This window comes from Chamaea fasciata, unplaced genomic scaffold (genome assembly GCF_029207755.1).
Source record: "Chamaea fasciata isolate MVZ Bird 193981 ecotype frontalis unplaced genomic scaffold, bChaFas1.0.hap1 SCAF_4, whole genome shotgun sequence".
NCBI classification, from domain to species: domain Eukaryota; kingdom Metazoa; phylum Chordata; class Aves; order Passeriformes; family Sylviidae; genus Chamaea; species Chamaea fasciata.
This window is the reverse complement of record NW_027094089.1, coordinates 78,357,447-78,372,204: the sequence shown is the minus strand read 5'-3', so window position 1 is coordinate 78,372,204 and position 14,758 is coordinate 78,357,447. Positions and strand designations below refer to the sequence as shown.

Genomic DNA, 14,758 nt, shown 5'->3' with positions numbered 1-14,758 from the left:
GAGGTGTCCTGGCTGTGCTGTTCTGGAGGTCTCACCCCTGGAAGTGCCTGTGTGGCACTCGCCTGCCCCAAGCAGTCCCCAACCCTGTTCGCTGCCCTCCTAGCCTGGGGTTTCTCATTCTATGGATAAGATCACACATAACTCACCTAAACTACTGCTGTGTCCCCCCAGCTGGAGTCCTGAAGCAGCTCATACGTTTAGACTAACACTGTATTTTAATGTTTCTTCCCTTTTTTCTGACATAGGTCTTACAAAACACGCATGTGCTTTATTTAAAACTCGTGGCTAATCCAGCTGCAATCAGGAGTCTCATTTGCATCAGTAAAGCAGGATGGGATGCATAAACTTGCAGTGTTGTGGTCATGGGTTATTATGTTATTAAGTTACTGAGGGCTGTCTAATTTGTCTCTAATAAAGGGCTGCATTTTATAGGTAGGGCTGTAACCCAATCTTACAAACGCTGTACTTAGTGGAGAGGGAAGCGATTATGCTGCGAGTCACACATATTTAAAAGTAGTTTTACGAGCTGGCCTGTACATTACACTCGCCCAAACGTCAGCCTCATCTACTGCACTTGGAGTGAGTGGTTGTAACTGGTTTGGCCTGTGTAAGAAAGAGGCACCAACCTACAAATTCAGATTATTAAAGCTTGTTGCTTGATGTGCCTCCAGTATCTCCATGTAGCGTGTAAGATACTGGACGCACGTCAAGTGTTGGGGGTTGGTTGGTTGGTTGTTTCCTTTCCATTTGGGATGTGGAAAAAATGGTGAGTTTTTGGCAGCCGTGGAAAGTGAACGAGATGATTTCAGTTCAAATTTCTAAAGCTGGGGAAATAGTGTCACTACTATAGTCTTGTTTTATTTATGTCTGTAGTAGTTTTCTTACCATAGTTCCAGTTTTGTCTCAGATTTATATTGGCACTAAGACTTGTTATTTTTTGCCACTGGAGATCTGTGGAGGGAGCAAAAAAAGATAAATTGGGAGTGTGCTGATTTTCTTGTTGTACCTCTTACAGATGGAGAGACTGAAACAGAAATAGTCTTTTTGAGGTGACTTTTTTCCTAGGCAGATGCCTTTTTGGAGCTGAAGTTAAAAAAGAAAACTCTCAGAAACTGATTATTCCCTTTTATCCATGTTATTATTCCCTTTTATGTTGTGTTAATCCACGACAGTTTTAGAATGTGTTATAGCATAAATATTTTTATACTTAGTTACTTCCTGGTGGCTTGTGTCTTGAGTTAATTGATTTATTTATTAGTTATTTGACATCTAAGCCTAGTTTCTATTGCTGTTTGAAGTGAGTATAATTATGGGTTTGTTTACTATTTTTCAAATTAATTAGTATAAAGATTTACCTTGTAAATGTTTACTTGATTCAGCATCCAAACACTTTTGGAGACTAAGATCATATTGCTACACATTGTAGGCAGAAATTATTTTTCCTCTTATGCTGCTCTTTTTTTAAAATTTATTTTATTTTTTTTTCCCCCCAGAGCTCTCAAATAATTGCAGAACAGCTCAGTAACTCCTGAATTATTTGATTACATTATTTTTGTCATTTCTTTATAGTTCTTTCTTTTGTGGCACTCCTTGACATTGAGTTGTTTCTATTAGTTGCTAAAAAGGAATGACCTGGCTTCACCAGGTCTCCCTGGAGAGCTTCCTGATTTTGGAATGTTGGATGAAGTAACTGGGGTGGAAGGGCTGGATTTGCAGCAGACACTGTGGAATCATGCACTGAGTACCTGTTCCATGAGGCAAACCACAGCTTCAGGAGCAAACTCTGCTGGAGGTCTCTGTGCTCTCCCCTCTCCCCTCATTTTTGCTCTTCCCAGAGAAGGGATGGAAGGGAAATACTGGGGAGAAGTTGCTCAAACCACTAAAGAAGCCTGAAAAAGTTCAGCTGTAAGAACAACCCCAATGTCATTTGCCGAGGAGCAGGTGACAGTCGCAGGGTGTCCATGGAATTGTCCTTGGCACAAACTGAAGGCCGTGGAGTTCCCATCTTTGTCCTTATCAGTCACCCCTCTGGGATCTCCCAGTGTCCCCAGTGCCTGACTGCACTTGGACTCCATTTACACCTCCCAAACCATGACACAGCAGAGGTGTCTTACAATGAGCAGAGTTTTTTAATTAGTATTCAGTTCAGAAGGGCAGTGATACATTTTTATATTGTGGGGTTCACAGCGGGCTGAGGGGTGGGAGACCACGGGAGTGAGAGTTATCAGTGTTGGTTCGCCTAGGACAAGAAACAGGGTAAAGGGAAACCTTGGAAAACCTGCTTTTTTGACTGTCACAGGTTATTCTCTGCACTGCCAGAGACACCAACATACTTGGCCAAGGCTGCCTTGTTTTAGAGCAGGCAGGTGTTGTTAGAGCAGGCTTTGCCACCTCTGTCTTTTTAAGTGAAAATTCAACTTACATTCATGGAATTTGTTTGCATAATGCTTTACCTGGTTTTTGTTAAATTTCACAGGGTTCTTTACTGTAACAAACTCTCTTTTCAGTGCCAATGTGTTGCCAACCAGCTGGACACCCGGCTTCCCAAAAGCTCACGTGCATGTTTGCTAAGCTTGGCAAGTCAAGATCAAAATGAAATTATGATAAAAATCCATGTGGATTTCTAGCTTGGAGTCTGAGGTTCAAGACAAAGGTGAGAAATCCTGAAGAGACTGGAGTGCTCTGTAGGTGGACAGATTGGGAAAAGTTCATTTCCTTGGAAGTTACTGAGGTTATTTTGAGTAATAGTCTATGATGAAGGTGTGTGACCTGCTGATTCCCTTCACACTAATGTGGCTGCCTCAATGTTCAGTACTTTTAGCAGTTTGCAAGTTACTTCCTGTGTTGAAGAATATGTAAGAGTTCATATCTTGTTCTAATTGTGAAAACTGATGCTGAACATATAATACTTCCCCAGAAAATAACCAGCGTAATCCTTTGGTGAATGTATCCTGTATTAATTTGTCTCAGAGACAGAAGCATTATGTTCTTACAGCTGTTTGAATATTCAGTGTAGGTAAATTCCCAGGTATGACAGGCATGGGATGTGAGCAGAACTTGTTGCCTGTGCAGATGGGATATTGCAGAGGCAGCTCTTCCTGGATTAATGGGATGGCTCTGGGCTCCGTGGTTTCCTAGGGAAGCCCCCAAACATCTACCAATAGGTTTATTCAACACAGGGTACTGCTTTGGATATTCAGAATCAGCACGTAAGAACTGCTGATAGAAAACTGATTTCCATCTGCACTTTTCAGGTGACATAATATCAGAGAGCTTTGAACCTGCCAGAGACAGAATATTGCCAGATGTCCTTCACACTGGTGCGAAATAGTTGGAAAATGGTACAGGACTGTCTGTTGACTGAGGATGTGGTATATCCAAGACACAAAAAGCTTTAATAAATCTCACCTGTTTATTTGAAGGTTTAGGTGTTGGAATGTAAACTGCAGCTCTGACTCAGTTCGTCACTCTGTGGCTGGAGATCCTGTAATCTGTTAATCTGCAGGGATCCTCTGAGCTCTGCTTTACTGGATTCAAGGCAGAGGCTGCTAAGGAATCTTACTAGGACTTTGGTTGGCAGGTGTAGTTCATGAGTGATTAAAATCCAGTGCAGAAAGGAGTTATTAAAGCACAGTATGACCTCTCCTGAGTTTAGCTGGGCCAAGCCTGTCATGCAATGCTCAAGGGTTTATCTGAAGTTCAAGTGATTTAATCAAAACACTCCACCCTGTCTTTATCTAAATTACAGATGTCAAATGCAACAATGGAAGTATTTTAACATGGAAGTGACCTTGGATATAGAAATCCACATAATTAAAAAATGCGTCAAGGACCTGACACAGGTCTTCCCTCGCAGGTCATCAGGTCTGGCTTTAAAAATTTATTTTGCCTTTGGAAGAGTCTTCACTGCAGCTGATGAACTGTTTGGAGGGCATGATGTGATGAGCCTGTGTATGGAAACCCTGGAGCTTTGGGATGACTTCAGCTGAATCTGGAAAGATGGAAGCTGTAGAACTATTTCTGATGAGGTCGTTTGTGGGAACTGAGCTCCACTAGATGATACAGGAGCACTGGTACTGAAAGAGGAGTAGACAGGAGTGGAAGCCGGGTCCTGCCAGTTGTGCAGGAGGAAAAATAATCACAAAATTAACTCTTCTGTGTTCTTTAAAAGTGATGTAAATCAGTCGGTGGCCTTGTCATTGTGTATCCACGTGGGAGATCTGAAGGCAGTCCTCAACATGAGAAAGTAGATTATTATGAGCTTTATTGATTTGTTAATGGACTAATAATTGTCTCCTCTCTTGCTTGCTATAAATTCCTTGAGAAGTAGATTATTCAGAGCAATTCTCCTTTGCCCAGCTCTGGCAGTGACGGAATAAATATTGTGGGGGTGGCAGAACTTGGGCGAATCTGACTTGTAATGCAGCTGGTGCTGCATTTAGTAATGCACTGGATTGAGAGGGTGAATATGAGTTGAGAACAGAGGTAAATAATATGACTGAAAAATCATCATCTCTTTTATCTGTTAACTCAAAGAAACAGTAATTTTTACAATTTGGTAATTACTGATTTTTCTATTGCCTGTTGACATAGAGAGGAAAGTAAGCTCTGAAGTCAGAGCTCTGGCCTACAAGCATTTTACTCCAAATTCTAGATATCAATCTCTTTCTTTATACAGCCCTGTTGAACTCTTTAACATTCATTACCATTACGTAGTATAATCTTCTTGGAGAATAAAGTGAAAGCAGCTGGATGTCTTATGCTTTTGAGCCCTTAATAATTTTATTTGCTTTATATTAGAAACAGCTCTTGTGCAAAGATTAGGTAGATCACCCCTCTCCTCCTTTCCAATCAGAATTTTCAAAAATGCTTGGCTACAAAGGGTTCCCTCATCCCCTTTATTTTCCTACTGGATGATGGCAGGTTTCTTGTCCTTTGGTTCATTCTGTGATATTGTGATGCATGTACTGCATTAAAATAACTTGTGACTGGTGACGTTTTTGCTTCCCAAGGCACCAAGTTGGATTCAGGTTGTTCCTGGCCGGCACTTGCATTGTCTCAGCAGGTGGCCTCCTGTCTGGAACAAAAAAAAGGCCCTGTCTTGGAAATCTGTGATGATAGAGCTCTTCTTTTCTGCCCAGAGGATGACATTCTCTGCCTGTGTAGATTGTGTAACAAGAGCATCAAGCCCCAGTTTGCTGTTAGGATGCTGCTGTGTGCTTGGTAATATTGGCAATGTTTGCCTTCCCCAAGGCAGGGCATGAATTTTCACACGTAACAAATCAGCGTCTGGTTTAATGTGTTCATTAAAGTGCTGCCCTGTCAAGGCCACCTCCTGTGTCCTCACAGTGAAACTCAAGGGGACCCATTATTGGGAACTGACCTGAGGAGTTGCTGCTGGCCTGGGAGGAACCTGGGACTCGTCCTGGTTGAGTTCCTGAGCACCACTTTTGACAAAGCCAAGGAGCAGGAACACATGCCAAGGTCCTGAAGCCAGCATTAGCTGTATCCCAGGAAAACAACCCTTATATGTCCTTAAAAATCCAGATTTCCAGCCTCCGGGGGGTGTCACAGCAGCAGAACCTTTCTCGGCCTGAGACTCGGGTGTCCCTCTTCTGTTAAACTGGAGCATTTGTTAAACTGGATGGGCAGCACCAAGGCTGCCCAAAGCCCTTCCTTGGGGGTTTTCCCCAAATTGGTCTTCAGTCCTTGATCCTTGTGACTTTGCAGCTGGAAGTGCCAGTCCTGACACAGCAGAAGAACCAGCTCTTGTGGAGTGCAGGAACTGCTGAAGTTGAAGACAGTGGAAACTTTACTCGTGTCAAACAGTCACCTTGATTTTATACCAGATTGCATCTATCTTTTTGTTCTTAGGGATGGGATACAGACCTGCTGGTATTGGAGCTGCTGATGTTTCTGTTTTGCCTAATACCTTTAATTCATTTATATTTTTAAGGCAGAAACTTTTTATTTCAAAGTAGAGCCTACTGGATTTAGCAATATCATGGAATATTTATTTATTTATTTATTTACTTACTTACTTACTTACTTATGAAAAGCAGTCACTGTTGTTCCAAATGTCCAGTTCACCTGTTCAGCTTGAGTCTGTCACAACACTAATTGCAAGAGGGTTTCTTGGAAAGTCAGGAAGAGCGTTGGTTCTGTAGAGAAAACATGTCATTCCTCAGTGTTACCGCAAGCACAAATGAGAGCCTGTGTATCCTGCAAGTGTTTCAGTTTCCATTCCAGCTTTCATAGTATCTCCTTTTCCTTTCAGATGAATCTGCGTTCTGTATTTACTGTAGAGCAACAAAGGATATTACAGCGTTACTATGAAAATGGAATGACAAATCAAAGTAAAAATTGCTTTCAACTCATTTTACAGTGTGCACAAGAAACTAAACTGGATTTCAGCGTGGTAAGGGTAAGTACTGAGGCCTTCCAAATTCATTAAGCCTACACATTCATTGTTTTACATAAAATATAGAGAAGTCTGGAGTCTCTAACCTTGTCCTTGTCTTAAATCAGACTTCAGTGTGTGCGTGACATTCATTTTTACCCAGTGAACCTATTCGGAGTTTGCTTTCACTGAACTATCTTCACATGACTGTTGAATTTAGCAGGGGCCTGACTCACACAAGGAGTCATTTTTGTTCTTTGTCTTTTGTTGGGATTGTTTAAATTATTATTCATAAAATTATAAGTTGGTTTGCTCTATAGAAACTTTGTATAGTGTATCAAAGCAAGGTCACATTATCAAGAAGCTATTTTTATGCCAAATAAGTTTCTATAAATTAATATATTCGGGGGAAACAATTGTGAAACTATTGCTTTTGCTGCACTCTGTCACACTTGTATTCCAGATCACAGCCATAAATATTGTCGTCCCTTGTGTTTGTTTACAGTGAGGACATTCTTTTCCTCTAAAACAAGAATGTCCCAGTGCTAACAGGAGCTTTTCCAGAGTCTATGAATTCCACGGGAAGGGAAATAATAATCCCTTTGTGAAACACTAGACAACAAAATGGCTGTTGTCTGAGACCAGAAATAGAAATCCTGAGGCATTAGATGGAAAAATAACAAAGGGTAGTGGAGCTCCCAGGAGCTGCTGTGACACTGGACACTGAGGAGGAACAAGTGAGACCAGTCTAGGTTGGTGTTTAATTGGTTTAACAGTGGCACATTGACAATAACAACCCTGCTCCTAGATTCTTTCCTGGATTCCCCTCCCTCAGAACACTGGAAACATTAAAAGTTACTTTCTCAGTTTGAGATGGTGTAAGCTGTGAAAGTCAGCCAGGGATTCAGGCTCCTGGGGCAGACAGGCAGCTGTAACAGGAATCTGGATGCTGATGGTGCAGCCAGGGCTGGTTTGCTATTTTTGTGCTGATTGAATATCCTAAAGGAGGCAGCCCAGCTCCCCTCTCCTTGCAGTTCTCTCCATCTTTCTGTTTCCTTTCCCTCTCCATTTCCCTTCCTGCAATCAAGTATCATTCCTCTGTTTTCTTCCCTTCCTGAGCCCTGATTTGCAGCACTTAAACTTTTTCTTATGTAGGAAATGCAGTGGGAACAGAACCAGTGTTTGTCTTGCATTGGTCATATTTTAGCATGATCTTACCTTTCTCTTCTTTACATTTCTGCTTCTCCTAGTGCCCCCTTTTTCCCTTTCTTTTCTTTTTTTCCTTTAAAACTCTTGGTCAGTGATTGGTTCTTTGCATAATGATACTTAAGTTGCAGCTGGCACTTGCAGATAGGATTGTAATAAGTGCAGGAATTCCCTAAATACAATTGGTCAGGAGAATGGGACTTTCAGTAAAGGCAAAGCTAATCAGTAGCTGACATTTTACTGCATGTTACAAATTGTGCCTCAGATTAGACATTTTGTTAAATTTGACAAAAAAGTTAGTAGATTGGAATTGTGTATGGCAGGGATATTTGTTTTCCTGTAAGAAATCAGTTGCAGTGATGTCAGTGAAATTAGTCTTGAAGATAACTTCAAGACAGGAGGCACAAGAGTCGCAGGATTTTTGAGAAGCTGGGGCTTTGGAACTGAGGCTGGGGTTTTCCTGTGTATGAGTTATGGATCCCAAGGAGGAGAGGCCTGGATTTCTACCCTGTATTGTTCAGACCTGTATTTCCACCCCGTCATGTTCACTGCATAATCAGTAAATGATTTACATATTTGTAAACTTAGATCTCAACTCGAACACTTAACATGTCATCAGATCTGCTTAAAAATGGAATTGCTAATTTTTTTCTGCCTCTTTGACGCCTTGTTTTGTGTTTGTTGTCGTTGGTGCCGTTGTTTGCAGACGTGGGTTGGCAACAAGCGGCGGAAGATGAGCAGCAAGAGCGCTGTGGAATCTGGGGGCACCCCCCCGGGGACTGCCCCTGCCACTCCCTCTGTGCCCCCGGAAGCAGCAGTGAGAAATGTGGTAAATATTGCTCGATCCCAAAGCCAGCAATCCTCTTGGACCTCTTCTAACAACGACGTGATAGTGACTGGTATCTACAGCCCTGCCAGCTCGTCGGGCCGGCCTGGAGCCGCCAAGCACACGAACGCCTCCATGGCAGAGCTGCACAAAACCTCCATCCCACGGCTCCCGGGCAAGAGCGACGCAGACTTCCAGCAGCAGCACATCCCTCTGGGACGGCAAGTACCCCACTGTAAGAACGCTTCCCTCTTAGTGGGGGAAAAGACCATTATTCTATCCAGGCAAACGAGCGTGCTCAATTCCTCAAACTCCATCTACAGTCACACGAAGAAAAGCTACGGCGGCTCCTCGGTGCAGACGGCAGAGCTGGTGTTACCTCAGAAACCCATGATTTGCCACAGGCCCTGCAAGGCCGAGCCCTTGGGGTGCCAGCGCTTGCAGAAACCCGAGCACGTGGCCCTGGCGTCACACGTGGCCCCTGGACCAAGGGCTCACCCCAGGGATCCAGGCTGTGGCACCCAGAACCTGGAGATCCGCGAGGTGTTCTCGCTGGCGGTCACAGACCAGCCCCAGCGGCTGGTGGCGGGGAGCGCGGCGCAGAAACATCCCTCCCTGGAGGGCAGCTGCCTGTCCATCGCCATGGAGACGGGCGACGTGGACGACGAGTACGCCCGCGAGGAGGAGCTGGCCTCCATGGGGGCGCAGATCCAGAGCTACTCCAGATACTGTGAGGGCGGCGGCTCCGGCCGCGGGTACAGCCAAAGCGCGGCCGCGGCCGGGCCGGGCCGCAGTGGGGGCTGTGGGGCACAGCTGGGCAGTGCCAGGGACGTGCCTGACAATCTCCTCTACCACAGCAGAGAGTTCCACCTGCCTGCACGGACCTCATTGCACGCCACGTCCAGCACGATATATAACACTGCGAGCGCAGCCAGAAGTACCTTTTCTCCTCATTTCACATCTTCAAGTCAACTGAGGCTGTCACAAAACCAAAATAATTACCAGGTAATCCACCAGTTCATCTCTGTCTTCAAACCTCAAAGCTGAGGTTGTAGCTAAATGCTGTTTCCTTTCAAAGTTGGCAGCTGTTAAGCAATAGGTTCACCTTTCTGCAGGCTGTGCTCCTTTTATGCCTTCCAGTGGAGATAATTCCTTCTCAAACCCAGTGCAGGCAGCACTGCAGTGTGGTAGCACTTCTACCTGTCCATCTGAGCCTCTGATAGCCATATATTGAAGATAAATGAGGATTGGCTAAATTTTGGCTGCAGGAGAGTCAATCCTACGAGCTGGGGGTTGCTCAAGCCTGTGTTGTCCTGCCCTGGCTTTCCAGCACATGCCATGGCCATTCCCTGGGTGTTCCCCTGCAGACACACATCCCATGTGGCACAAGACATGGTTTGATGCTGACATTTGTGCATTTGCTCACCCCATTGATGTCAGCTTGGAATCCTGTACCCCCTGTGCAGGTGACAGTCTCTGGACCTGTGTTCTGTCAGGGATTAGGATCCCCTGTCAGGGAGTTAACTCAGCTTCCTTTCCCACAGCATCTAATTCAAATAATCAGTTTTACATTCAATCCCTTTATTCCTCTTCCTGTGCTAAAATCCCTTTAGTGATACTGAGGGGAAATTAAATGCAGATCTTTGAAGAACTAGAAGATGTTTAGGAGAAATTGCAACACTTGACACATTTTTTTAGTTTTTGATATTACAAGAGGAGAGATACTTGTGCAGGAAACATCCAAATTGTATTTTTCTTGGATTTTACACCATCTGGCATGAGATAGCCTGGAGACACTGAGGTAAAAGTCTTTTAAGGCTGACAGGATGTGATTTTCTGTGTGTCACCTGCATGCATTTGCCTGTTACTGCCTTTTTATTTTATCCTGAAAATAAACCATGTCAACAGCATATCAGCTTTTCCTGTGGTTTGCTCGCCAGGATAGAGAAAAAGACTTGGCTTTTTTAGTCATTTTTAGTAGTTTTTTTTTAGCTTTGCTTTTCTTTTTTTCCTGACTTGTTCGTATCTCATGTGACCATTTGAAAGAAAGCTTCTGAGTCCAAGTCAGTGCCACTTTTCACTTGAATTATTACTTTTCTGGGTAAACCAGAGGTTGATGAACAGAGGGTAAATTCTGGGGAGTAGATGGCACATCAGATGAGATGTTCTCTCCTTTACTCTCACACAGTCTCTTAGTGTTTGCTGTTACTTTTCTTACTTGATTTTAGAATTCCTGAAATGCTGTTTACTTTTGCCATCCCAGTCTCACAGAAGAAGAAAAGCTGTAAATGTGCAGATCAGTCCAATAAAGGGTTGGTAAAAGTGCATACTGTTGGGTTAAGGACATTTTTTTAAGTTTCATTAAGGGAAATCCGTTACTGATGCCTCCATCAGCTGTGTGCTTATGGTGCTTTTATTTCACTCCTGAAAAGGCATCAGAGAGATTGATTTCTTCTGTTTCTAATTTTTTTAAATGACATTCAGAATAACTTTGTTTTGGGGTTTTATGGGGCAGGAACTGAGTCTTTTTGAAGAGCTAGAACAGTTCATGGTCAGTGATATTTTATCTGTCTGTGTGGTGTTTTATGGATCAGAATAAGATCTCTGGAACTTTGTTTTGGGGTGGGGTTTTTTTTTTTGGTGGGTTTTTTTTTTTTGTTTGTTTGTTTGTTTTTGGTGTTTTGTTTTTTTTTAACTTCCCCCTATTGTAACAACATACCTGTTTTTCTGATAAGTAAGGAATTCATCTCTACCCCAGCTGACCTCTATGCCTGTCTCAGACACCCAGTTCTTTGGGTTTGGAATGTGAATGGAGGGAGCTTCTGTTTCCTGTCGTATCCTTTGACATTCCAGAGTTTTAAACCTTGGAAAAGCTGAGCAGGATGCTGTTAATTCCCTTATTGCTGTGAGCATGCGCCCTGTGAACCCCTGAGGTGACACTTCTGGGCATTAGAGACTTTCTAAGGTGCTCTCTTGAATCTTTTTAGGCTTGCACAGGGTGACACTTCATTTTTTTTGTAGTCAGTTTATGTTAATTTTATTGCCCACGTTCAGCTAATTTATCCACCAGCACAGAGATGAAAATCCTAAAACTTGGTGAAATTTTCTTGAATTTAAAAATAGATTTAACCTGAGCTAAATGGTTATTGGAGTAGTTGAACATCCAGGCAGATGCTTCTTCAAAGTCAAGACTGTGTGATTCATGTTTTGATGAAGTAATTACTGTCATATATTGGTGGGGTATCTAATTAGCAATTAGTTATAACTTCCTTACTGGTTCAATTAATCAAATTCATGTTAGTGTAACTTAAGACTAAATTTAATTAAGTGATCAATTTTAATGCCTGAGCAGTTTCAGTAAACAAATTCTTCAGCCTACTTGCTTGTCATAGTTTGACTTTGAGTGTGTTGGAGTAGAGGGGTTATCTGTGCTGTCCTCCAGGCTGAATTTGGATTTAGTCTTGGATCCTTTCCCCAACCCTAAGGGATAAGAACACTGTTGAGAATGTGTGTGTTTTTATTTACTTTGTTCCCAAGCCCAGCCGTTGTGCCCATTTGACAAAGGCAGCTCAGAACAGTGCTATGCGCGTTGTCTTTCAGGGACTTCTCTTGAGATGAGCTGGGCTGGGTTGGCCTCATCCCTTTCAGAACTCTTTGCATTTGTCTTCCCAGCAACCCTTAATGCTCTGCCAGGTAGATTTTGCTTTATTCCTGTAGAAAAGCACTTTTTTTTTCTTGTAGCCCCCTTTAAATTAGTGAAGAGGAGCCACCTGGGTGGGTCCTCAGGGTCCCTTTACAGTAGATTCTGTGGTGTGAAGCTGTTGTGTGGGATATAGGGTTATAATAGACGTAACTTTTCTATACAGAATTTCCAAAATGTGTGTGTGCAGTGAAGAAATTAATATTTTAGACTCAAAACCAGATTTAGGCTGGTCCTTGGGAAGAGAGGTGCTCCTTTCCAGCTCTCCTCAACCCTCTTTTGTGCTGTAGTGAGAAAGTGTCTGACCTTGGGTAAGCTCCAGGTGCTTCCAGCTAAAAGCTTGAAGAGTAAAAGTGTTTTACGTGCCTGTGCAGCAGACACCTGTACTTGGGCTGCTGTGCTTGTTGTGCTATCCTGCAAGAGCCATCAGTGGAGCACTTTGCAAATGCAAAAACTCTCAGTGCAATTTGGTTCAGTCAGCAGACATGCACACGTTTTTTCCTCACCTACATGTCTGTAATGACTTGAGGTGATTGATCAGAGCTGTGTTTAGTCTCTCAAGTGTTGCTTGTCAGCAGCACCAGATGAACATGGAATCTTAAATAAGCCTAAAATATTCCAGGCTATGACACACCTCAAATGGTCAGGGAGAACACTCTTGAGATTTTTTTATTTAATAAAGTCTGACCTCTGGGAATGATGGAGAAACAAAAGGAATGGAAGCAGCTCTCTTTTGCCTTCACACCCCTTCCCCTTCGTTCTTCATCCTGATACCCCTGATTTTTCTGCTGGTACTCAGATCTTTACAATCAGACATTGAACAGCTCAGTGACAAACACAAGAGCATTTTTTCTGGAAGTTGTAGTGATGTAAATGAAAAAGATGTGAGGGCAGCTTGGTCCTCAGCCCTTGTCTGACTGCAGTCTGCTCGCCTTGCCAGTTTGGGACAGATGGAAAGGCAAACTACTCTTGTGAAATACAGGTTTTGGGGTACCAAAAGTACAGAAACACTCAAGTTGTCACTGTCTTACCTTGCCCTCAGCCAAAGAAAGTGTTTTATTCTTGGCATTAAGGTGAGTGTGACTTTGGTTTTGAATCTTAACCTGTTTACAGACATTGGTGTCAGAATTGAATGCAGAGTGCTGAAGTCTCAGTATTGACTCTCAGAGCAATCTAAGCTGCTCTTGTTTTCTGATCTGTTTTCTCCTTCCCCTCTGCAGATTTCAGGAAACCTTACTGTGCCTTGGATTACAGGTTGTTCCAGAAAAAGAGCAGTAAGTACATTTCCATTTAAGTATATAATGCATCAAGTGAAGCAATGAAAAGTTGATTAAAAAAGCATTTTTGAAAACGTCACTATTTACCTTGGGTGGGGTTTTTTCCTGTTTTCCTTTGATACAGACATAATCTGCAGGTGCAGTGTTTCAGTTGAGGTGAAGATAATGTCTATCTTTAAAAGCAGGTCAAGGTCATAATCCAGTGTGAGGTGATGCCCAGGTAGGAGTCGTGCTCTTAGCTCAAATACATCTGAATTGATAAGAACTGAGAGTTTGGAGCTCAGAATATGTTTTTTATATTGAAAGCGAAGTGTTTGTTAATTGAGGCAACTGAATGCTTAAGAGAGTAACTCCCTATTGCAGCTTCTTTCCACATGCACAGAATTAGTCAGTGCTGGCTGTAGGAACCTGATCAAGTCTAATTCTATCCACATAAATGTCGTTCCACAGTAGCAAAATCAGCCAGTTTCATGTCCTCAATTCACAGACAGCCCCGAACCATAACACAAGGTATGAAACAGCTTTTGTCAGGGAAGAAAAAAACCTCTGTCCTACTCATTTTTTAGTTACTGCTTAGCATTTCCAGCTCGTCTTTGAAGAGGTGTCAGTTCTGCCTCCTTACCAGGAAATCCAGCCTCAGATGGGATGGTACAGCCAGGCTCTCCAGGGGCTGCTCTGTCACTCCAGCTTTGTCAGAAGCAACAACTGGGGAAGTGTCTGTCATGGTAACCAAACTCTCCAGTCTGTGGAGCTGGCAGTGCCCTGGCAGTGGCTGCTGTGTTGGCAACGAGGTCTAGGCAATGGAAGAGCCTTTTCTTGCTTTCTCCTGCTGTAACCAGAACGTTTTCCTGTCTTGATTGTTCTCTGCTTTTTTAGTCTTCAGAATGTGTGAGTGTGGCAGTGTTTTCTCTGTCAGTAGGAATCTAAGGACCATCAAATTAATGGCGTTTTCTCTCAGACTTTTTCTAGGTCTCAGCTGAAGCACTTCCACTTTCTGCAGAGTTTGGTACAATCACTTACTTCTTTTTATACAGAGAGCACTTTATAAGAGCATCTCCCAGAGGAAGTGGTACTTTTATACAAATCCTGTTGTGCTCAATCCATCTTTTTTCTTTCCTAAGTGCTAATTCTCTTGAGGAGGCTTTTTAAAATGCAGCTCTTTTGTGGAAGGCTTATCCCCTCTATCACTTAATGACCTTTTAGAGCATCTCACCAAGGAGCTGGGGAATGTCCTTGGGTGGTTTCACAGCTAATTGTGGAGGTTTTCCCCCTCCCTTCCAGTACCCTGCCACCCTATCCATAGCCAATATCCAGTTGTAAGGTAATCCAGGTCAGGTATGTGACCTGTC

The 14,758-nt window shown here is 43.1% G+C and overlaps 1 protein-coding gene across 2 annotated transcripts in view; it reads left to right on the top strand.

Annotated features, from left to right (window-relative positions):
* The window catches only part of HDX (highly divergent homeobox), a 35,353-nt gene that overhangs the window by 1,292 nt on the left and 19,303 nt on the right, over positions 1-14,758 (top strand). Inside the window, exons 2-5 of one of the 2 annotated variants that reach the window (XM_066182178.1) lie at positions 2,508-2,653; positions 6,278-6,424; positions 8,313-9,437; positions 13,353-13,406. In XM_066182178.1, the coding sequence (XP_066038275.1) occupies positions 6,278-6,424; positions 8,313-9,437; positions 13,353-13,406 (1,326 nt within the window). In that variant the 5' untranslated portion in view covers positions 2,508-2,653. The remainder of the gene's footprint in view (positions 1-2,507; positions 2,654-6,277; positions 6,425-8,312; positions 9,438-13,352; positions 13,407-14,758) is intronic. The other variant, XM_066182177.1, reaches the window with a different exon arrangement.